The 24,506-nt window shown below is 39.6% G+C and overlaps 1 protein-coding gene across 1 annotated transcript in view; it reads right to left on the bottom strand.

The window, feature by feature from the left end:
* Window positions 1-258: 258 nt before the first annotated feature.
* Window positions 259-24,506, bottom strand: part of LOC142367260 (venom phosphodiesterase CdcPDE) — a 48,270-nt gene continuing 24,022 nt past the window's right edge. Inside the window, exons 13-24 of the mRNA XM_075449242.1 lie at window positions 22,401-22,432; window positions 21,928-22,055; window positions 13,741-13,810; window positions 13,536-13,623; window positions 13,159-13,331; window positions 9,382-9,427; window positions 7,880-8,034; window positions 6,926-7,061; window positions 5,871-5,948; window positions 5,618-5,750; window positions 5,203-5,359; window positions 259-1,648 (exon numbers count right to left, since the gene is read on the bottom strand). Coding sequence (XP_075305357.1) covers window positions 1,475-1,648; window positions 5,203-5,359; window positions 5,618-5,750; window positions 5,871-5,948; window positions 6,926-7,061; window positions 7,880-8,034; window positions 9,382-9,427; window positions 13,159-13,331; window positions 13,536-13,623; window positions 13,741-13,810; window positions 21,928-22,055; window positions 22,401-22,432 — 1,370 coding nt within the window. The 3' untranslated portion in view covers window positions 259-1,474. The remainder of the gene's footprint in view (window positions 1,649-5,202; window positions 5,360-5,617; window positions 5,751-5,870; window positions 5,949-6,925; window positions 7,062-7,879; window positions 8,035-9,381; window positions 9,428-13,158; window positions 13,332-13,535; window positions 13,624-13,740; window positions 13,811-21,927; window positions 22,056-22,400; window positions 22,433-24,506) is intronic.

Raw genomic sequence — 24,506 nt, 5'->3', positions numbered from 1 at the left:
GACTCTCTAAAGGGCTGTTTACACCCGATGCAAACACATGTCCTGGCTAATACAATCACAAATGGACAGCTGTTGTTGTGACTTTCTACATTTTAAAAACAATTTTTGGGTGTCTGTACCACCAAAACTCCTGATTAAGGAGCCTAACTGATCCCTTTTGACCAAATTCCAACCTGTTCTAATAAGTAAACAACATCCCAAGGAAAACCTTTGAAATTGAGCTTGCTTAATAATTTGTAAATCTGACACACCCTATTAAAAAAAGTAGATTTAACAATTTTTTATTTGAAAAAAAAACCATACATTTGTGGTGGGTTAATTAAAAAAAAGAATAGGTTGAACTGAAATGAAAAAGAAGGTCCAATGCAGATACAGACAGTACTGAATGGCTTTCTGTGAAAAGGGGAAGCACACTCCAAACGCACTGTGTACATAATTAAACAAAAATGCAGTTTTTTTTATCCAAAGAATGCAATCTGTTCAACACTGGGTAGAACAGAAACTATGGAAAGTACTGGATTGAAATCTTTACAGACATTTGTTGATGGCAAATAAGTTGAATGTACTAACAGTCAAGACAATATAAGCCTCTACTGTAGGTCTAAAATCCCCTTTAATATGGTTAATCCCGCAAGACAGGTCATTCATTTCCCCCGAACTGCTTTAACTCCAATATGTATTTGTTTGGTACTTTCACACCACCTTCAGTGATGGGATAATATGAATATAAAGTATAAAACAAAGTGAATCACAACAACACTATGTCACAAACCTGCGTACAGAGATCCAGGCCTCAGTGACATTGTCTTTCTGGCAATGATAGATTTACATTCAACTTGGCCGATTCTGAAGGCTGCACTCACCATGTTCCCACTTGTAGTGATCACACACATTTGAAGAATACATATTTGTTAAACCATGGTCTGGTTTATAACAGACTGTACTCATTGTCATCAGGCAAAAAAACAATATGTCATAACAAATTAAAAGATGAAAAGAATTCTGGACTCCTTGGTCACAAGAAACGTAATGTCACCTCGTTTAGGTATACTGTCATAATCCTTGTTGCAGTGCAAGGCAAATATTTTCAATACATTTTTTATTGAATTCTTTCTCTTGCACAAAAAAAAAGAAAATAACAAAAAGTGCAGTATCAAAAATCAAAATAGGTGCTTAAAAATCTAGAGATGCATGTTTTGTTTTGTCAACATAACTTTGGATTTGAGTATCTACTTAAATGATAGTCTTAACATCAGTTAACATGTTGTAAATGAGGTCATATCGGGGCTATACACGAATGAAACTCTTGAAAATATATAATAAAAGGAATTAACAGATGTTGAGCGCAAAATTAATACAATCAAAATTAAATAACGAAGTTAAATAAATAGATTCACTTAGATGAATACAGATGCATTGTGCCCACTGCTCATGAAGTGATAAAACACTCTAAGACAGAATTTACCCGTGTTTTTCATTGTTTTCTGTGGATGGCAGCGGTTGGGCGGGTCTTCACCATCAGTAGCTCTGGGAGTGATCGACTGCTGCCTTGGTAGAGGTCCAGTCCTGAGATCCACTCAACATCTCTGACTCGTGCCTGGTGAAACCACATGTGATCCTCCACCCACTGAGATTCATTCTCTGCACTCTGTTAATACAAACAAAGTGATAAAAATGTGAGCCTTTTTTTAACTCATTGGCTGCCAGCCATTTTCAGTTCAGAGCCACCCATACTGCCAAGTGTTTTTCAGTATTTTGACTGATTTTCCAAGACCCACAGAAAAGTGTGTCTTATGACTATGTACACACCGAAATTACCAAAAGAAAGAGTAGACTCTCTTCTTTGATCAGGAAAAAAAAGTTTGTTTCTACCATTTTCAGTCTTTTAGTAATAGACAGTAGAACATAGGTTGGTTTCACCAAAAACAGCTGTTTGACCCAAAAAAAATGGAGAAAACGAGCTCTTTTTTTTTTTTTGTGCATAGTGGCACTGCTGCCACCTAGCGGGTAATTTTGCCAGTATAGTCTCTGTTTAGTGTTTACAAGCCTAAGATTTAGTGACGAATTCCGCTAGATTGTCCCCCAGCCCGCTCCGTTAAAAAACGCAATTGACGTCTATAGACGTCTTTGGCAGTGAACGTTTTTTTTTAAATAGACGTCAATGGCACCGAAAGAGTTAAGCTCGTAACCTGATTGTGTTTAATTACATATTCTTTTGTTTTTATCTGCATATTTAGAGACTGAACAGTTTTATTGTTTATACGGTGCATATTATCTAGCGTAAGATCCTATTGCTGAAAGGCTTCTAGGAGTACAGTGTTTGCAAGAAAAGCCTGCATCCTTATATTGTGGTGACGCAGAGTACATGTACATATACACATACTTTTTCTGAACACAAAGTACAGCTTTCACCATAATGCATTTCAGTGTGATGTTTCTTTCATGCACCATGTAGATGGGTTGGGACCTGCACAGTCAGCCACAAAAATGTATTCTAAGGCAAGTTGTTATGTTTTCCAAACCACAATGAATTAGATTTGAAGAACAAACTTTTATCACATGAAGAATACATGGAATACTACTCGACGGATGTTTATTAAACTAATACAACAATAGTTGAACGTTCTTGCTTTTGTAAAGTACCTCAAAATTGTTGTAAAAGTTGCAGTTCAAATAGAGTGAAAACAAGCGGTTACACCTGGCTGATGGGCAGGAAACATGACCCCAACAAGAGAGAGCAGTTAGTGAAAGCAATGGAAAGGATCATTAAACTCCTTCAGGCAGGCAGTGAGAAGCAGTCATGGACTATGGATGTGGATCAATCTGCATTTGGCAAGGAGATGATGTGGAAACTTTTGTTCAGTGCAGGTATAGTGAGGTGTTTAATGATGTGGAGATGATTTTTTTATGAAGGTAATGTGTCATTCCACCTTGTCCATGACTGCAAAGCTGATCTGTCATCTGATATTAGAATCACCTTTAGTCATTATACAACTAAGTGCAGTAAGTTTCTCTTGGTTTTCCCCTTTTCTTAAAAAATGTAGCTATATCAATAAAAGCTGAATAAAAACAGAGTGTGAAAACACCCAGGTAGTTAGCAGTAGTTTGATAAAAAAAACAATTATTTGTTAAAAAAAAAAAGTTTGCTCTTGAGTAAAGCGGTTTTTACTTTTATTTGTTTGTTCTATTCTTTTTTCATAAAAATAAATAAAATAAAACATCAACACACCCTAAAAGCTGTCATATTTGTCAACTATGTCTACACCAGCCCACTGTTTCCCTCCATCCAAAAGTAAAGCAACTATGATTTACTAAGAGAAATCTATGTTACATTATGTTACATTAAAGCCTGTAGAGCTGCCTTGTGCATTTAAAGTGATAGTTCGTTGTAGATTAACCCTAGGGTCATTTGAACCGTGACATCCAGCCAAGTAGCCCACCCGAAGTTTTTTCGATCTTGGCTGAACATCAGCTGAGTTACTGAGTTACAGATAGCTTAGTACAAGCGCTAATGGAACCTGGCAGTATCTCCAAAATTACCACACTAAAATCACATGCCATGACACCAAACTTCTACAGTAGTACAAATATGGTCTGTACTCACAAAACGATGCATTTGGAAGTTTGTACATAGTCCCGGAGTTTATTATTATCAACACAAGCCTGATAGCTTCTCTGTTGCTAAAGCTGCGTAGACGTCACTTCCTTGATCTGGGAGCTTCAAAGTAAGATGAGGGTTGATCTATTACTGTAGACAACAAAGTATATGCTATATTCTACATGATTTTTTATGAATTTTTATGTTGTAGAGTTGTGAATTTATTTTAATCAATGGAGAAATTGAGCAGCCTCGCTTTGTTGTCTACAGTAGTAGATCAACCCTCATCTTACATTGAAGCTCCCAGATCAAGGAAGTGACGTCGACGCAGCTTTAGCAGCAGAGAAGCTATTAGGCTTGTGTTGATAATAATAAACTCCTGGACTATGTACAAACTTCCAAATGCATCGTTTTGTGAGTACAGACCATATTTGTACTACTGTAGAAGTTTGGTGTCATGACATGTGATTTTAGTGTGGTAATTTTGGAGATACTGCCAGGTTCCATTAGCTCTTGTACTAAGCTATTCGGGATAACTCAGTAACTCAGCTGATGTTCAGCCAAGATTGAAAAAACTTTGGGTGGGCTACTTGGCTGGATGTCACGGTTCAAATGACCCTAGGGTGAATCTACTCCGAACCATCACTTTAAGGTGCCACTGCTCTGAGTACCTTTTAGAGTCATGTGTATGTGGAGCATTATCTCAGATTTATCTTGAAAGCTGTAAATTAAAGCAAAGGCCCACATCAGGTTAAGGAACCAGGCCTCAAAGGAGGATTCTGTGCAAGAATAAACCAGTCTCAAAATTGTTTATTCTAATGTTTCTTACGATCTGCTGACTTTTCTTACATAGTCCATCCTCGGGCAAAAATGTGTACTTCATGAATGGACATAAAACTAAACTAAGCAAATAAATAAAACTAAATAAATCCATAAATTCTGGCTCTCCAGAGAATGAGCCTACATATTTCGGACACCTTGTGGATTTCTGAGTTTCATTCACTGGTAACTATTTTCCAGATTTCTTTTTTTTTTTTACTAAAACAATACATTTATGCATTCTTACTTTAGACATTTTATGTATCTACATTGTCCTCTGTGTTCAGATGATACTTTTGAAAACATTTGAAACGCTGGGATCTACTCATTACTAACTTTCTAATAATCAAATTATATATTCTTCCCTCATTCGTTTTCTTTTGTTTCTCTGTTCGGTAATATTCATCAGAAATTAGATCCTGTTTATTTTGCCTGGAGTCACTCAAACAGATGTATAGCAAAACAACAAATACATTTTTCATCTCTTAGTTAGGTTGTAAATAGTTTTTCATTTCATCCATAGCATTAATGCTTTTTAAAAACAAACAAACACAGAAGTCAGTTGAACACCAACTGAGAACAAGTATTTTAGTGTTGTCCATGGAAATATGGGTCACTTAGAGGCTGTTTAATGGAAACCAGTTAGAGCCACAGCTGACGGGAAAGATAGTTTCCTTCTGAGGCTTACAAAGCGCCTCAGTGTCTGCCCAGGGGATAGTTTGTTAATAATAGATGTTTCCGAGAGTAAGACTAAATCTACAAAGTAAGCTGTGATATCATCTTACTTTGCAGCTTTCTGAGTTGTTTGGTCTGTGGGGAAGCAGGAAGGACACAGTCTGTAGTTCACTGGTGCAGGTGATCACTGCGTCAGCAGAGTCTCTGCAGCTGGTCAACACCACAAAGTAATGTGTGGGTATGGGAATGTTTGTTCCAGGCACAAACCTGTTGTCACAGAAAAACATCATTGGTTACTGTCAAAGTGCTATTATGTTATCATCCACCCCTCTGGTTTCAGTAGGTCTCTGGGCTTCCAGTAAAGTCCTAAACAGAATTCCAAAATAGATGAAATCCAAGTCAGCCAACCTGTGGATGGTGTAAGTACTTCAAAGTAGTGTAGAAAACAAATTTCTTTTGTGTTGTGTTTGACAAAGCTTTGAAATTGATTTTGATATCATAATCATGCTAGGAAATTAAACTTACTGCTGTATCTTCTCTGGAGTGTCAAATTTGCCATCATAGTTGAGATCAAAGACCGGTCCAGTCACCACATTAATGCCATTGTATATAGAGGCATATTTCTTCAGTAAAGTGTTGTGAAAGTAATCCCAGATTTCTGAGAAAGGACAGCAGGAGGAAAGAAATGAAAAGCACAGAGGTCAGAGGAATTGGTTTTTCAGCAACATCCAGTGATGTAGGGCATTATTCTTTTCTTTTTTTTTGGAGTTGAACTTACTCTTAAACCCAGGGTACATTGGCACCACATTACTTGTCAGTAAAGCATCATATTGCTGGTCCACTGTAACATTTAGATCTGTAGAGAGAGAAAATATAATTTGTAATGATATAAATTTGTGGAAGCTGCATAAACTAAATGCCATGTTCTAATAAATAATCAACTATTCCTTAAAAAATAAGTAACAGCTTTATAAACAATGTGTCACAGTTGTGCAGTTAAACCGTAACCTCAAGTTTGAAACTAAAAGTTCTGAAACTAAACGGAGCCTTTAGATATCATCATTTCCTACAGAAAATTAAGCTCAAACCTTTCTGAGAAGTAGTGCCTCTGTGTTTACCTATTAAGAGCTAACGATGAAAGACCTCTTCCAGTGTATATCTGGCTCAATGCTTTTCAGACAGTTAGGATCAAACAAGTTAATTAAAGCATTAAGACAAGATTCAAAGAAAATGTGCATCTCCCTTTCAGATCTTTTAAACGCTGTTCATTTTTATCTAATGTTTTTGCTTGTGTTTTGAATACTTTAAAAGAGAGACGAGAAAAAAAAAAAAACCTAAATGGTTTTGTCACAATGGGTGGGTTGGCGGGACACGGATGCGGAGCGGTGTAAGGCAGAACTGGGTTTATTATTCAAAAACAATGTTATCAAAAGGCGTGGCTGAGCCGGATGACAAAAACCAAACTGTGGGACAAAACATGAATGTAACTATGACAACACACAACAAAAGACTAGACATAGCATGAAAAAAGCCCTTATGTTAAACGTGGCATGGCGTGGCATGAGGGGTGAAAAACAGAAAAAGGATTTCACAAAATAACTGGGGAGCCTGGGAACTAAATACTACACTACAATGATTAATATCAAACTGCTCGACAAGAAAAGAAAAATTTGGGTCAGGAGTGGGAAAAAAGAGATACAGGATCTTTTGAGAGACAAGATAAAAATATATATAAAAAAATAGGATACTGAAAAGCTTTCTGTGCCTAGTTCTGTGACTCATTCTGACTTCTTGAGAACGTCAGTCTGTTTGTACGTGTGTGTCGATACGTACTGGGTGGATACAAGAAGGCGTAGGTCAGGTTCTCAGCAGTTCCATACTCATCACATCGTGGACTCTGAAATGCTGCCAGTCGTACATCAGCCCTCAAACAGTCTGGCCTTACTGGCAACAATGGGTCCAAGTTTGTCTACAAGAATGGAATAGTCATCACTTAGTCATCACTACAAAAACCAAACAAAAACAAAACCTGGTTGCTAGCAGGTTCCTTCATCCACTCCCTGACAGATCATTGTACTGCATATACAGTCAGTCAGGCCTTTCCATTGTTTCCCAGCCTTTTTATGTTTTCTTTTTTCAGAACTCACCAAATATCACAGAACAGGATACTCAAGCACAGACCTTCCAAGTCAAGCCACGCCAAACATTGGACTAAATTCCCTTCACCTATTGTGAATAGATCCCCTTAACTGGTCTCTGCCTATATAGCTTCTGGGCCTTTGATCAGCCACACACTTGTGACACTTTCTATATGCATTAAAAAAATCAAAATTGCTAGAAACTATGTAGCCATATACCATAATAAAAGTAATTTTATGTTAAATTACTCAAAGCTGTTATTTAACTTTTACTACATAATGTGTTGTGTAAGTTAGGACGTTTGATGTTTCCTACGTCATCTGAAAACCACTGAATATACCAAAACACAACACAGCTGCAGCAGTTCTAAGTGTTTGAGAGCCAACCAGTCCTCTAATTGGTAACACAGTGGGTTGTCCGGCGTTTCCTTATAACAATAGTGTTACCTGTAAAGTACAGCCCCTTCTTAGGAATGATAGGAGTGCCACAATAAAGAATGAATTTATGAAATAATGATAATACTATAAATATTTGTAGTTTAAGTTTAAAAACAATTGAGAATAAGAATAAACAAATGTGAAAATATAAGAATAGATTACAAAAAAAAGTTTCATATTCGAGAATTTTGTTTTCCCTACTGATACGCACTGGTTTGTCGATGGTGAAGGAGCTCCACAGAGGCATGCGCATGCTATGGCTGTGGGCGCTCACGAATCCCTCTTGGTGGAGAATGCAGTAACTTTGGTTAGGCTGCAGCATTTGGGGACGACCAAACAGCAGGTGCTTCCTCTCTGCAGCAGACACTGAAAAACCAAGGGTACTTTTTATTGTGATCATTATCATTGGTACAGACATGGAGATTAGTCATCTTTGTTTCACGGTCTTTATATAGTCTGAAGAACTTCTGTTTTTTCTATTTTGCCTGAATTAATAATATTAAGTATATATAAATATGATATAAGAAATTGAATCCATGTAGAAAATCCAAAGCAGATCCAAATATCTACTGATCAAGACTTTTTGTTCTTTATACAATCTGAGTAATTTAAGACGAAGTATCAGCCAATACTGTGTCTCAATCAGACACTTGCATGTTCCTACAGCACACAATTGCAAACTAAACACCATTAAGTACAGTTAAGTACAGTACCATCTCCCACCAATTTAGTAATATTGGTGAGTTGCAACCGTTTTATGTTTTCAAAAATGTACTGTTTGTATATCACCAATGACTTAGAAATACAGCCAATGAGCAGCCGTTCTGAAACTTGAGTTTTGATTGGGACGTCAATAAATGGGGCACATAAATTAGATGAACTTAAACATAGACATCTTCAATTATAAGGAAACTGTGTACTCTGACCTCAAGATGACTTTTGTGATCAGTTTACTATTGGACAATTTCATTTGTCTTTAACTTGAAGCCACCAGAAACCTGTACTCAATGCTAAAATATTAAAGAACCAAGCACTAAGAGATATTTTAATACAGTGGAGTTGGGTGGAACATGGAAAAAAGCTGAGTTGAAGTGTCAAGATCAGGCCAGAAATACTTCACCAAATTTTCAAAGGATTTAAAGAGAAAAATCAAATAAGACTGACTTTCTCTTTAAAAAATTAATGTGACACTGTGTGATCTGTTAGACCTTTTTTGGATTAACTGAAAATGAATTACGTACTCTGCTAAAATATACTTTTTTTGATGAGTGGCACTGGAAGAAGTGCCAAGTTCTATCATTCAAATGGCTTACGTCCTTGTTTTTCAAGCTATTTGAATGATATAAACTTCTTCAAGTTTATGTCCAAGAACTCCAGACAGTCTTTATAATAATGTATTGGCTCTGTCTCAAATGATATTCACAGCAAGGAAACACAATAAAACTGAATTATATTTGAGAAGCAGCAGTTGCTGTTTAGTCAGTTAATTGTACATTGATAAAAAAAAAAAAGGCTGAAATCCCCATGAATACTTTAGAAACTGATAAAAAATAAGTGAGGGAGAAATAATCTTTATCCTGGGTTCTGAAACAGGTGTTTGAGGTTCAACATTGACAGATGTACTTGTTCAACAATAAAAATAATTCATGAAGTACTGAAAACAGCATGTTTTCTAAACTGTTCAAACTACAAAAACCTGTCAAAACTTCTCACCTTCCTCTGCAGTCAGATTCAAACGGCTGTTCGTGGTATTTACATCCTAAGGAGAAACAGATTTAAGGTTAAGATTCAAAACAGATTCCCTTCTGACATATAAGCCTGTTTTGAATGACCAAATTCATTTGGCAGTCAGTTGTTTGAGCAGTTTTTTAAAAGAAATAAAATTGAAAAAACCTGGCTCAATTACTTAGAGCACACTACACCACAACTCTCCAGAGCGTGAACACTTCGCAGTCTGTTCAAAAAGCTTTTAAAAGGCAAAAACAATGTGTTATTGTTTTAACAGTGCCAAATGAGAGAAATAAAATGTCTTTTCAAAGTAGGAGTTTAATACAAATAGATCTGTTTCTCCACCCTAATTCTTAACCAGCGGGTGCTTTTATTTGCCAGCCTTACCAAAGCAGTTGGGCTTTGGAAACTGTTTGGGAGTACTGTTTGTAATCTCACAGTAGTCTGTGAGAGGTCATGACTAAGGCATGGGTTAATTAGTTGGTAATATTTGTTGGATGATAAGCTTGAGAAGAACTGCAGGATCTTTTTATCATGCTTTGGTGCTAGAGACCACAGAGGGGGTTAGGGTTCGGGTTTTTCTTCCATGTTTCAGACAACGTGGCAAAAGATTCCACCTCTGAATCAAATACTGGTCAGCTGTTCTCCATATCATCTCCATATTATTAACCTTTATTCATACAGGTAATCCCATTGAGACATGAGGTCTCTTTTGCAAAAGAGACCTGTTTCAGAAAAACACTCATTACAGAATGACAACAATTAGTTACAGACAGACAGAAATAGAGCTCAGTACAGTGAAATCCCTACGGTAAGATTCAAGTGTCATAAGAAACAGATTAAAACGCTAAAAACAGGAACAAGTTTCCAGAGATTTTTCAAGTGCCATTAGATATTTTTTTTTAAAAATGCCAATGGAATCAAATTGGGCAGCTTCAGGTTATGTTGTAAAGAGTTCCAGGTTGAAGATGCAAAGTGAGAAAATGCCTTTTTACCAAGCTATGTCCGCACTGAGGGAACGCTGTAGGCGATAAAGGCCTGGGAGTGCAGGTTGTAACTGCACTGATGCATGACATGTATATCAAATAGACCAAGGATTGATTTATAGATGAAATTGTACCAGAGAATAGGTCTACGTGTGGATAATGACAACGAGCTGGCCAGAGAATGCAGAGTACAGTGGTGGGTAAGGTGATTACAGACAGTTATGAATGTCAGGGCTCCATGGTAAACAGCATCCGGCATCTGTAGAGAGCTGGCTGAGGCATTCACGTAAATAATGTCACCATAGTTCATAACTGGTAAAAAAGAAAGTAGCAGCTACGTGCTGTAAAATATAAATAGTTTCCTTCTCTGAATCACTGTTTTACTGTCAGTCGAGATTTGCTTTCCACAGGGACAGTAAACAGTGCTTAGGTTAGTTTTTACCGTCAGCAGTGTGCAAGATTTCTACCTTGAATGCACCCCATACATGGCCAGTGCTCATTCTACTAAGCTGGCATCCAAGAGAAATCCAATATTTTGGCTAAAATCCTAAACAGTAGGATTTGTGTAATGTATTCATATAAGCTACGAAGAACGCAGGTTGTGTGCAAGATTTGGAAGTGCACAGATGAAGATGTAGATGCCGGGATGCCGACAAAGTGGGCTCAAGCATGACAAACACTCCAGGACTTCCATGGAATCGCATGCAAACCAGTTCCAGATAACTTGGTCACTTCATTGGGCAACAACTTGAAAGTTTTCCATCTCTGTCAATGTGCAATACATCGACTGTTATAATGTAGTCCTAGAATTACCACGTATTGAGTTTGCAGGCTGATTTATGCAGATATCCTAGCTTTGACTTGCACCAAGTTTCTACTTTCAGCAGAATTTTCAGTTTGGTTTCATTAAATGCCATTCACTCCAGCAGGACTCTTTCACCAAGAACAGAAGTAATTACCCTTTAACAGAGAAGCAATATGTGTAGCAACAGGAAAAAAACTATTTCATCCATAAAGACCTCAGTTGCATATCTTGGCTTCAGTTCATGCTACTGGTGGAGAGATTAGAAGACTGTGTAATCATATGGGAGGACCTGATGACAGATGTTGCTCAGTTGCATTGAAAAAAGTTTTAGGAGCAAGCATTCTTGCAGGTTGACCCACTGAAGGGTGTAAATGTCAGAATGTCTTGACCTTTTGTTTTTGCTCACACATTTCCCAACCATAAGTGCAGTATTGAACCACTGGACAACATGTTAACTTCATTGGTGAAATGGCTTCAAGACATTGTTAAGTTGGTGCCTCTTTTTAGCAAGAGTTTTTATTTGATCACCCGTTGCTGCAAGGCATCTAGACTTTCAGTGTGGTGTCTATGTTTAGGTTTGAGGTAATTAAGCTGCAGGGAAGCAATTCTCAGCAAAATATACAGCAGAAACATTTGTTAGACATTATTGTTCTCACATCAGCAACAATAGACCTTTCACCATAGTTTCAGTGTGCAGTTATGGCAAGATGATGACTACATCTTCCTGATTTGTTTAACTTTCCAAATACGCATCTAATAACTTGTTACGTGACGCAGAGCAAGCATTAGTCTGCCAACTCCTGTGCAAAAGACCCGACTTTGAGACACAATGTTTTCCACAGTCCCTTCACGTTTACACTACAGCCAGCGTACTAACTGATACCACAAGGAATGAATGAGTTGTTTTATTCTTCAACCTCACCAGGGAATGGTTCTGTGCAAAGGAGTTTTGAGAAACGATGAGAAACATGTAGTGTCTGATTCTCAAGAAGAGGCTCAATAGATACACACACACCATATCTGGGCTTTGTGCCTGTTGATGGGAACATGCAACATCTTCAAAGTCACCAAAAAACAGGAAGATTCTACTTAATGAACAGCACACCTACAGTAAGTCAGAGATTCTAGGGGATTCGGGCTTGAAAGATCTCTCCAGACTGATGCATCAATCTGTAATTCTGATACGGACCTGGTTGACAATAAAAGTTTCTGTGTTCAACCAAGTCTGTGTCAGCAGAGTTCTTCCTGCATCATCTACACATAGGCTGTCTGAAGGTGACCATCCCCGATACACCACAAGATGTTAAGAAATACATGGTTAAAATGGGAAAAAATATATGGAATATGGGTTTAAACATATTCTTCTTGTTTGGGTTCCTGTAATAGTCTCCTTTATACTGCCTTATACTAATAAGATGCTTCACAATTTCAAACCATAGATTGCTCAGATAGTACTACTAATTTATGGAGATTTGAACATCTGTGCTAACCATATTATACATTTTCATAATATTAATCCTTTAAAACACTTCATGATTATTGATTTCCTTTAAAAGAGACCAGTATCTCTTTTTAACTGGGAGTATTTTTCTAGAGAATGTGTTTAATTCGGTGGAGAAATAGCTCAGTGCTGCTCACTCTGAAGGAAACTTGCTTGCACAACAGGCACCCACATGTTCAAACATGCACAAGTAGCAGTCCCAGCTGCATAACATAAAAGGGAAGTTCAAATTGCAGCACGTTCTGAAAAACAACATTACTATTCCTGTTGAAGGCTATTCCTTCAACTACCATATAACTGTTTACTGCTACATTTAGTTTAAAATTGTAGATAAACCTTTAAAATCAGGCGAGAGTATTCATTTCATTCAGTTTGAAGTGTCTCTGGAGGATTAAGTCAATGCCTCTTTTATTTTAAAAAAACATTTTCTGGTTTTCAAGTCTGCAATATGTAAACATGATGATACCTACCAGGTCCGGACAGGAGCATCCCAGCTCATCTGCAGGGACTAGGCTGACCAGCGGACACTGAGCTGGCCTACTCTGCTCTGCAGGGCTTGCTGGTGTGTAGTAGGGCTTCCTCAGGATGTGGTTCATACTGCCATGGGTCCCGTTATTGTCAGCTGGAGGGACCTGCAGCACATCTACGTAAAGCAATAATAATTTAGAACTCACTGTGTGTCACAATAGCTGTTGTTATAATGAAGTTGCCAAGTTCTGAGAGCATCTCATGGGTTCAACTAACCTTTTTAAACCACACATCCAAGTCCAATCAGAAATATTAACCCAAAATGTATGACCTACAGTTATTTATTCATTTAAAAAAAAGAAAGAAATGTAGCACTCACCACACATTAGATTGTACAGCTCAATGTTAGAAAAGGGTTCAATCTTAGTTTTGTAATTAAACTTGGGACCATAACTGAGAAACATAGCCTGCAAGAAAAGATGAGGGAAGAAATGTCAGCATTTCTATTCTGCAATAGTTGCCAAGCATGTTTCATTTGATAATAGGATAAAAAAAAGAATATCGTCTTAATCCTCAACACTCACATGCATGCTTTCAACATCGTTGTCATAGCCATGATTCCCACCAGAGCAGAATAAGAGAGATCCAGGATGTCTGTGGGAAACATGTCCACCAGTTTAATCAGTGTGTGCCAAACTAAAATGTTCAAGGCGTAACTGGAACTAGTAATGGGGGAATAAATAAAGTTGAGTGTTACTGAAGTTTAGGGTGAGAGCCAGGTTCTGACTATAACAACATATTTTTGTTTTCAATCAGAGCTAATGTCCGATTTTATTTGACTATGTTGGGAACACTGCATCTTGAGTCTCCCGGAGGAAATAAATAAATATCTGCCTTACTGTTCACATTTTTTGTGCATGTTTCCATTGTCAGTCAGCATAATCTCCTGTGTCAAATGACAACAGAAATTAGATCTTTTCTGGCTTAAAGACATGGTAGGTAATCCTGTTCAGAAACACATTTTGTAATACTGGGTGAAATGGTCCGTCTATCCTGAGAGAAATCTATACAAGATGTATTTAGAAAAAGGGACGAAAATAATCAGACCTCTGTGGCAGCTGCAGGACTGAGAAAAAGCTGACCAATCCGAGATCAGCGGGACGCTGATCTCGGATTGGTCGCCTACAAAAAACCAATCAGATGCCTCTGCTTTCTGCCTACGCCCCCCTTCTTCCGGCTCCCTGCTCCATGTGCGCATGCGGTTCCACCGGCTTTGGATGAAGCACTGACGGAACGGGGAGGGGGGGGTGGAGCTTAGAGGAGTGGACACTTTCGAATCTTGCTAGCTCTCTTGCTAGCTCTCTAGGATTACCTACCATAGGCCGTAAGGTGAACCCCGTTTTCGTTTAGGCTCGCTCCGTGCTCTCCGAACTACATGCCCGTTAGCTGATAAAAATGACCAACTTATTTTGCACATATAAAAAAAGTTTCGCGTCACAGAATCCTGTACTTTTTTTAAACCGAGACGTTTTCTGAAGATATTTTCCGCAGGGCTGAATGACGATTTTGACGTCACAAGACACCACGTGACCGCGCTGGACCAATCACGTTGCCGATTTACGACAACAAATAGAATAAAGGTAAAACAAAAACATAAAAAAACGCACGCAGACACATGCACTACTCCTCACTGTCAGTGTCAGGGCAGCTGTCATCTTCTTTATCCTCTGTTTCCTTTGTGGTGTTTGAACAGCTGGAACACCTGCACAAGTCTACTTTATTAATACTTTATTAATCCCAATTAGGGAAATTGTTTTGTTGCAGCAGCATACAGTATTTGAAAACAATTAAAGTAGTAAAAAACAAGCAAATAGAATATAATAAAATAAATATAAAATAAAATAAAATAATATAAAATAAATAGAAATAGTGAATAAACATTTGCTATATACAAATCTACAGTATTTTTTTGTTTTTTGTTATTGTTTTTTAGGAGAGACTTCAAGCCTATTGAGGTTGAAGTTCTCTTCCAGCCAGAGGGGAGGTGTTGTATATGGTGATGGCTGCTGGTAGGAAGGATTTCCTGAAACGGTCCTTGTGACAGTGGAGCTGGATGAGCCTGTTGGAAAAGGAGCTCTGCTGTCTAACCAGCAGCTGGTGGAGAGGATGGGTGGGGTTATCCATGATGGATAACAGTTTGTTCAGTGTCCTCCTCTCCACCACCGATTCAAATGAGTCCAATCTTTTGCTTTACACATGACCTTATTATTTTAGCCTGATAATTTGCCCTTTTGCAGTGCTGGTGGAGGGCATCACTTGTTGGGGGGATAGATAATTCTGGCAAGGCTGATGATGCCATACAGAAAGCTTTGTACCTAGCCTCATTGATGTTTTCTGCGGTTGGCTGATCGTACAAATGGCATACATATTTGCAAAATAATGCAAATGTAGAGTGGTCCAAGTTAAATTCAGTCCCCAGATTTCTGAAAGTCTTCAGGTAGACATCTTTCTCGCATGCCACAGCAAATGTCTTCTTTTTGCCTTGTGGTGTCACACCCAGTGAACGTATGGATCCCAATCAAGGCTGAACACACACTGGCTCCGAGAGCTGATGACACCTTGGTAATGTCCATTATGCGTGTTCTGTTGCCCGTCCCTGTGAAAAAGTACAAGCTGCATAGCAAATCTTTCTGCAGACTCACAGCAATGACTGCTACATCAGTGTCAGGGCTCTTAATAATGACAGTCTTATGTTCCTGTGCAGCATGTTGTGCATGCAAAAACACCCTTGTGTCACATTCTTCGTGGTCACACTGCAGGTCTTCCACAGCACGAACAGACTGCACACCTTCCAGTACAGTCACGGTGACATTGGTGTTGATGTGCTATGTACAAGCTGAGGTTTCTTCCCACTGCTGTAAGAGCAGCATGTAGCCACGCATCGTATAAGAACTCAGCAAGTGCTTCTTTATTTGTTCCTTCTGATTCCTTCCATTCCACCTTGTGCAGGTGAAATTCTGTGTTTCCTCATGCTTAACAGAAGATATCTGCATGTAACAAATCTTTCGGTCGAAATTTCGTCTTCTTCGGTACTGCTGGATGATCGCGCTGCTACTGCGGTGCTGTTTCTGTTTACCAGCTCAGCTGACATACCAGCTATCCGATTCGTCCATTCTGATGACGTCTCAACCGTGGCACCTCTCGCGAGCCAAATTGTTATTACGCCTGCCGAATATGTACATACGCCTTGCCAGGCACTAGTTATTCCTTTAAACGTTGCGAACTAAAAAAGTACTGTGTTCTGAGCGGCGAAACTTTTTTTTAAACCTCAACATAACTCAAATCTTTTTATGAGCTGAAGCGTGTTTGGTTCGGAGAGCGCGGAACAAGCCTGGTGTTCTGAAGGAGTTTTCGAGGTTCACCTTACGGCCTACCATAGCTTTAAGACACTTGACCCTTGCAGATCTGACGCTGTGACGCTTTGCGGTAAGACGTGTTGCATCACTTCCTGTTACCTTGCTTGTGCACTGTGGAATTTCTTGCTCCGCTTGGAGTACAGATAATCACTTTATTTCGATCTATAACTTACACAATTTTGCATAGTTAAACTCTATAGCTTACCGTTCTGTTCTAACACACTCCTACAGATCTTTATTCTCACTTTTTAACGGTGTGTCTGTTTCTCTAGCGTAGCATGGCTACCGGTTCTCTTCCTCCTTCTGCTTTCACGTGCTCCGTGTGTCAGATGTTTAGTTACTCCTCTGCCTCCTTTAGCGATAATGGTAGATATAACAAATGTAGTCTTTTTGTAGTTTTGGAGGCGAGGTTATCAGAATTGGAAGCTCGGCTCTGCACTGTTGAAAATCAACCGATAGCGAGCCAGGTCCCTTTAGCCAGTGTGGAGCCACCTAGCGTAGCTAGCTCAATTAGCCTCCCCCTAGCAGAACCTGAGCAGCCAGGATTACAACGTGGCTGGGTGACTGTCAGGAAGAGGCATAGCTCTAAAGTCAAGCCCGTTGTTCACCATCGACCTGTCCACGCTTCAAACAGATTTTCCCCACTCAGCGACACACCCGCTGAGGACAAAACCCTGGTAATTGGCAGCTCCATAGTCAGAAACGTGGCATTAGAGACACCAGCGGCCATAGTCAAATGCATTCCAGGGGCCAGAGCGGGCGACATAGAATCCTATTTAAAACTGCTGGCTAAGGATAAACGTAAATATGGTAAAATAGTTATTCACGTCGGCGTTAATGACACCCGGTTACGCCAATCGGAGGTCACTAAAATTAATGTTGCATCGGTGTGTAATTTTGCCAAAACAATGTCGGACTCCTTAGTTTTCTCTGGACCCCTGCCAAATCTGACCAGTGATGACATGTTTAGCCGCATGTCGTCCTTCAATCGCTGGTTGTCTAGATGGTGTCCAGCAAACAACGTGGGCTACATAGATAATTGGCAATCTTTCTGGAGAAAACCTGGTCTGATGAGGAGAGACGGCATCCATCCCACTTTGGAAGGAGCAGCTCTCATTTCTAGAAATATGGATGAATTTATTTGCCACCCTAAAACATGACAACCCAGGGCTCAGACCAGGATGCAGAGTTGTAGTCTTACACACTTCTCTGCAGCTTCCCACCTGCTGCTACCCACCCAATCAATTAACACAAAAGGAGCAAATCCTCTTGTGCAAAAAGAAATTATTAAAACAAAAACTTTAACTGAACAAAAACATCAAACTATTAAATGTGGTTTGCTGAATATCAGATCTCTCCTTTCGAAGTCTCTGTTAGTGAATGAGTTGATTTGTGATCATCATATTGATATATTTTGTCTTACAGAAACCTGGCTGCAGCAGGAGGATCATGTTAGCATTAATGAAGCAACTCCCTCTGACTGTTTAAATGTTCACGTTCCTCGAAGCACAGGCAGAGGAGGAGGAGTGGCAGCTATTTTCAGATCAGGGTTACTCATCAGTCCCAGACCCAAGATTAGTTTGAGCTCTTTTGAATCTCTGATTCTCAGTTTTTCCCACGCAAAGTGGAAATCCCAGAAACCTCTTGTGTTTGTTGTTGTGTATCGTCCACCTGGCCCTTATTCTGAGTTTCTGTCTGAATTCTCAGAGTTTTTATCCCAGTTAGTGCTGAGTACAGATAAAGTCATTGTAGTGGGTGACTTTAATATTCATGTAGATGTTGAAAATGACAGCCTGAATATGAACTTTAATTCTATATTGGACTCTATTGGATTTTCTCAGAGTGTTCACAGACCGACTCACTGCCTTAATCACACCCTTGATCTTGTGCTGACTTATGGCATTGAGAGTGAACAGTTAACAGTGTTCCCTCAGAACCCTGTCTTATCTGACCATTTTCTGATAACCTTTGAGTTTACATTACTTGACTATACAGTTTCTGAGAAGAAATTTACGTATAGAAGGTGTCTATCAGAGGAGGCTGTAACCAGATTTAAAGAATTAATTCCATCATCCTTTTCTTCACTGCCATGTGCAGATATGACAGAGGACGACTACCTAAACTTTACTCCAGCAGCACTTGACTCTCTTGTTGACAGCACTATAGTTTCAATGCGTACAGCACTGGACAATGTTGCCCCTCTGAAAAGGAAGGTAATCAGTCAGAAGAGGTTGGCTCCTTGGTATAATTCACAGCTGCGTGCTTTAAAGCAGACTGCAAGAAAGCTGGAGAGACAGTGGCGTTCCTCTAATTTAGAAGAGTCTCAGTTAGTCTGGAAAGATAGTTTAATAACGGATAAGAAAGCCCTTCGTAAAGCTAGAACTGCTTATTATTCATCATTGATAGAAGAGAATAAGAACAATCCCAGGTTTCTTTTCAGCACTGTAGCCAGTCTGACTAAGAGTCCGAGCTCTGCTGAGCCAGGTATTCCTTTAACTCTCAGCAGTGATGATTTCATGAGCTTCTTTATTAATAAAATTGTTTCTATCAGAGAGAAGATTGATGGAGTCCTTCCCACTATTATCAGTGATGTATCATCAAGTACAGCAGCTTTAGAAGTATCTTTAGAACCTGATTTGTATTTAGACGGCTTCTGTCCAGTTGATCTCTCTGAGCTAACAACAGCAATAGTCTCTTCTAAACCATCAACTTGTGTTTTAGACCCAATCCCAACCAGACTGTTCAAGGAGGTTTTCCCATTAATTGACACTTCCATATTGGATTTGATCAATCTGTCTTTGTTGACAGGATATGTACCTCAGACTTTTAAGGTTGCTGTAATTAAACCTTTACTTAAAAAACCTACTCTTGATTCAGAAGTGTTGGCTCATTATAGACCTATATCCAATCTCCCTTTTATGTCTAAAGTTCTTGAAAAAATAGTTGCAGCTCAGCTTTGTGATCACTTACACAGAAATAATCTGTTTGAAGAGTTTCAGTCAGGATTCAGAGTGCATCATAGCACAGAAACTGCACTGCTGAAAGTTACCAATGATCTCCTCTTAGCCTCTGATAGCGGACTTGTGTCTGTGCTTGTCCTGTTGGATCTCAGTGCTGCATTTGATACGGTCGATCACAGTATCTTATTACACAGACTTGAACATGTTATTGGGATTAAAGGAACTGCATTAGGCTGGTTTAAGTCATATTTATCTGATAGATTTCAGTTTGTTCTTGTAAATGAAGAATCTTCCTCACACACCAGACTAAGTCATGGAGTTCCCCAGGGTTCTGTGCTTGGACCGATTCTTTTCACTTTATACATGCTTCCATTAGGTAACATTATTAGACAGCATGGCATAAATTTCCATTGCTATGCTGATGATACTCAGCTGTACTTATCTATAAAACCAGATGAACCCAATAGGTTGGTCAGACTACAAGCATGTCTTAAAGACATAAAGACCTGGATGACTCAGAACTGTCTGCTTCTAAATTCAGACAAAACTGAAGTCGTTATCTTTGGACCTGAGCGTTTCAGGGAGAAATTGTCTAGCTATATAGTTACTCTAGATGGTATTTCCTTGGCTTCTAGTTCTACAGTGAGGAACCTTGGAGTTATTTTTGACCAGAACTTATCATTTGACTCGCATATAAAACAGGTTTCTAGGACTGCCTTCTTTCACCTTCGTAATATTGTTAAAATCAGGAACATCTTGTCTCAGAGTGATGCAGAAAAACTAATTCATGCATTTGTTACTTCAAGATTGGACTACTGTAATTCTTTATTATTGGGCTGTCCCACATATTCTCTGAAAAGCCTTCAGTTGATCCAAAATGCTGCAGCCAGAGTTTTGATGAGAACTAACAGGAGAGATCATATTTCTCCAGTTTTAGCTTCTCTTCATTGGCTCCCTGTTAAATTCAGAATAGAATTTAAGATTCTTCTCCTTACATATAAAGCTCTTAATGACCGAGCTCCATCATATCTTAAAGATCTCATTGTAAGATATTTTCCTAACAGAGCACTTCGTTCCCAAACTGCAGGTTTACTTGAAGTTCCCAGAGTTTCTAAAAGTAGAATGGGAGGCAGAGCCTTCAGTTATCAGGCCCCTCTCTTGTGGAATAAGCTGCCAGTAAATGTCCGGGAAGCAGACACCCTTTCCACTTTTAAGACCAGGCTTAAAACTTTCCTTTTTTATAAAGCTTATAGTTAGGTCTGTTGAATCTGATAGTGTATCTGCTAGTGTGTCTTGTTCTGCCTCCACCTCTGGCACCCTCTATACTTTCATTACCCCCTACCCGAACCAGGGTTTGAATCCCATTCCCGCTTATCTTACCTCTTTTATTTCTCCCCCTACCCGAACCAGGGTTTGCATCCCCACCCCGCTGTGACTGGTGTGCAGTTGGTGAGAGGCTGAGGTAGCTTGTGGCTGTAAAAAGATGGTTGTTGTGGCGTGAGGAGCATATCTATATAGGGAGTATAGGGAATTACTCACTGAGTCTGGTCCTTTATTTTATTATTTATTTTTTCGTTAGCACAAGTTTCTTGGGTTTACCTTGAATAGGGATGGCTCAGGTAATCCTGAAACATCCCATAGTTAAGCTGCTATAGGCCTAGACTGCTGGGGGGCCTCATCTTTCACACCTTTCCTCACTTTATGTATATGTGATATTATTGTGGTCATTAACTCGTGTTTCCCTGTTCCAACAGATATCCTTTGAATGGTGTTACAGTGCCGCCGCGGCCCTCCCCCCCTCCCCCCCTTTCTGTCTTCTCAAACCCCAGCTGGTCGAGGCGGATGGCCACCCTTCCCGAGTCTGGTTCTGCCAGAGGTTTCTTCCTGTTAAAAGGGAGTCGTTTCTCTCCACAGTCGCCTCAGGCACGCTCAGGCCGGGAGATTGGACCGAAAAACAAAAAGTTTTCAGTGCAATCTGTTGGTTTTCTTAGCTAGGAAATTGTTTTTGAATTGGCTCTATATGAACGAATTGGATTATATTATGAATTATGATTATTATTAATTAATTGAATTCCAATTGGCTTGAATTGGACTTACTATCTAAGTGCCTTGAGATGACATTTGTTGTATTTGGCGCTATATAAATAAAAATGAATTGAATTGACTGGATGCACCAATTTTCACCCATTTTGTGCTGCGAACATGTCTGGTGTATTTATAATATTGAATTGGACCCCCTAAATATAAAAACCGTAAACTTATTTATTCCCTTTTAATGAGTTTATTGCTTTTTTTTGTGGGTTTTCCAGCATGGAAAACAATATATTTTTGAAAAATATCTAAAAAAAAAACAAAAACCTGCAAGGCAGTAACATAGTAGAAGCATGATAAATACCTCTCAAACAGCCATTTAGGTTCAACCAGAATATTGACATCTTCGATGCGGCGACTGTTGGCATAGTGGAGGCGCTTCGGCAGGTTGGCCTTCAGGTATGGTTTGATCTTTTGGTCTGGCTTCTTACACTTGAATTACCAAAAACACAGACACTGATTTAATTTTAAGCATTCATGCTTCTTTTATAGCCAGTAGCTATGCAATCTTATATGAACTTTTTGAGTTTCTCCCATTGGGGGATGAATAAAGTATTTTTATATTTTATTCTATTCTTCTTCTAAGAACTGGCAAAACATTGTAACATTTTTACAAAAACCAAAAAGCATAAAATATCTTTGGGTTTAATGTAACTTTTAGAAATGTAGTTTAAGCGACAATGACCCACTTTGTCAAATAGTGGTGATAATCTGAGATCAACTCTTTTATGGCAAAAAAACTGAACATATAGGTATTGTAAATACATTCATACTTACTGTCATGTTAGCAACGAGTCCAGATGAGTCCACTATTGAGAAGGAAAATATTTCTGTTAATAAAACTTCAAAGCCCAAACTCTATCAAATCATGACCATCTTGTTAAAGCAACACTAGAGAAGTTTGTGAACCTAAAAACATTGTGCTTCTGATTCGTTTTGAAGTACACTGACCTTTGTGATGCACATTCCTGGGGCTGAAACTGTACTGGGGGCACAAGTTCAGGACTTTGGTTTCCAGCCCCACAATGCACTTTGTCATTGTGTCTTTGTTGTCTCTTCAATATGACAATAAACTAATGTGTATGGCTGTGCTCAGCCAGAGAGGGCTCAGGCAGAGATTGTTTTTTATGACAGTGGTGTTACATCTGTGAGCCAAAGCTAATGAATAGTCTATTTTTTAAAGATTTTTTTAACAGACCCGATAACTTACATAAACATGAATTGAAGTTGAAAATTTAGTTGAAAACTACTACTTTATTATTATTTTGGGTGAAGCTCAGTATCATCATTTAATTGATGAAACATTATGTCACACGATTGCTCAATTACTTCAAGACTTGAAACCAACAGAGGGTAGGTGAGTTTCCAAAGAATCAAGCTTATCAAGCATGTTATTTCTCCTTTTCAGTCATAAGCTTCCCAGATAGGACCAGTTATTATCAGTCCAGCAACTTACTACACTCATGGTTCCCAAGTGTTGGTGGGGCCTATTTCTCAAGAATGCTGTTAAATGACATATATATATATATGTGTGTATAAAATAATTGCATCTTACAAGTATTCTGAAATATAGTTTTTTACTGTTGATTTGTAAAATCTGCATGATTATATTATCTTATGTTCTGTACAATATGTACAAGGTTCAGAATAAACTTCCCATTTATAATTGATGAAAAGTTATTTTAAGGAACATATTTTTATTTGTTGTGTTTAATGTTCTGCTGTAGGGCTGAACATGTTGAGGTTGAAAAAAAAGATAGACAAAACTGTAACCAGCTGATGTTATCACCACTAGTTGCACTTGAAACAAGCACATGCATCCATCCATCCATTATCTTCCGCTGGTCCGGGGATCGGGTCGCGGGGGCAGCAGCTTGAGCAAAGAGACCCAGACGTCCCTGTCCCCGGCCACTTCCTCCAGCTCTTCTGGGGGGACCCCGAGGCGTTCCCAGGCCAGCCGAGAGACATAGTCTCTCCAACGTGTCCTGGGTCTTCCCCGGGGCCTCCTCCCAGTGGGACGGGCCCGGAACACCTCACCGGGGAGGCGTCCAGGAGGCATTCTCACCAGATGCCCGAGCCACCTCATCTGACTCCTCTCGATGCGGAGGAGCAGCGGTTCTACTCCGAGCCCCTCCCGGATGACCGAGCTTCTCACCCTAAGGGAGAGCCCAGACACCCTGCGGAGGAAACTCATTTCGGCCGCTTGTATTCGCGATCTCGTTCTTTCGGTCACTACCCACAGCTCGTGACCATAGGTGAGGGTAGGAACATAGATTGACCGGTAAATCGAGAGCTTCGCCTTCTGGCTCAGCTCCTTCTTCACCACGACGGGCCGGTGCAGAGCCCGCATCACTGCAGACGCTGCACCAATCCGCCTGTCAATCTCCTGTTCCATTCGTCCCTCACTCGTGAACAAGACCCCGAGATACTTGAACTCCTCCACTTGGGGAAGGATCTCATTCCCGACCCGGAGAGAGCATTCCACCCTTTTCCGGCCGAAGACCATGGTCTCAGATTTGGAGGTGCTGATGGTCATCCCAGCCGCTTCACACTCGGCTGCGAACCGCTCCAGTGAGAGCTGAAGGTCACGGCCTGACGACGCCAACAGAACCAAATCGTCCGCAAAAAGCAGAGACCCGATTCTGAGGTCGCCAAACCAGACCCCATCAACGCCCTGGCTGCGCCTAGAAATTCTGTCCATAAAAATTATGAACAGAATCGGTGACAAAGGGCAGCCCTGACGGAGTCCAACCCTCACAGGAAACATGTCCGACTTACTGCCGGCAATGCAGACCAAACTCTGACACCGGCTGAGGAGTGTGATCCCCCTATAGTTGGAACACACCCTCCGGTCCCCCTTTTTAAAGAGGGGGACCACCTCCC

The sequence above is a fragment of the Odontesthes bonariensis genome, chromosome 18, assembly GCF_027942865.1.
Source record: "Odontesthes bonariensis isolate fOdoBon6 chromosome 18, fOdoBon6.hap1, whole genome shotgun sequence".
Lineage (NCBI taxonomy): Eukaryota > Metazoa > Chordata > Actinopteri > Atheriniformes > Atherinopsidae > Odontesthes > Odontesthes bonariensis.
The sequence above is the reverse complement of the archived record's forward strand: the minus strand, read 5'-3'. Positions and strand labels throughout refer to the sequence as shown.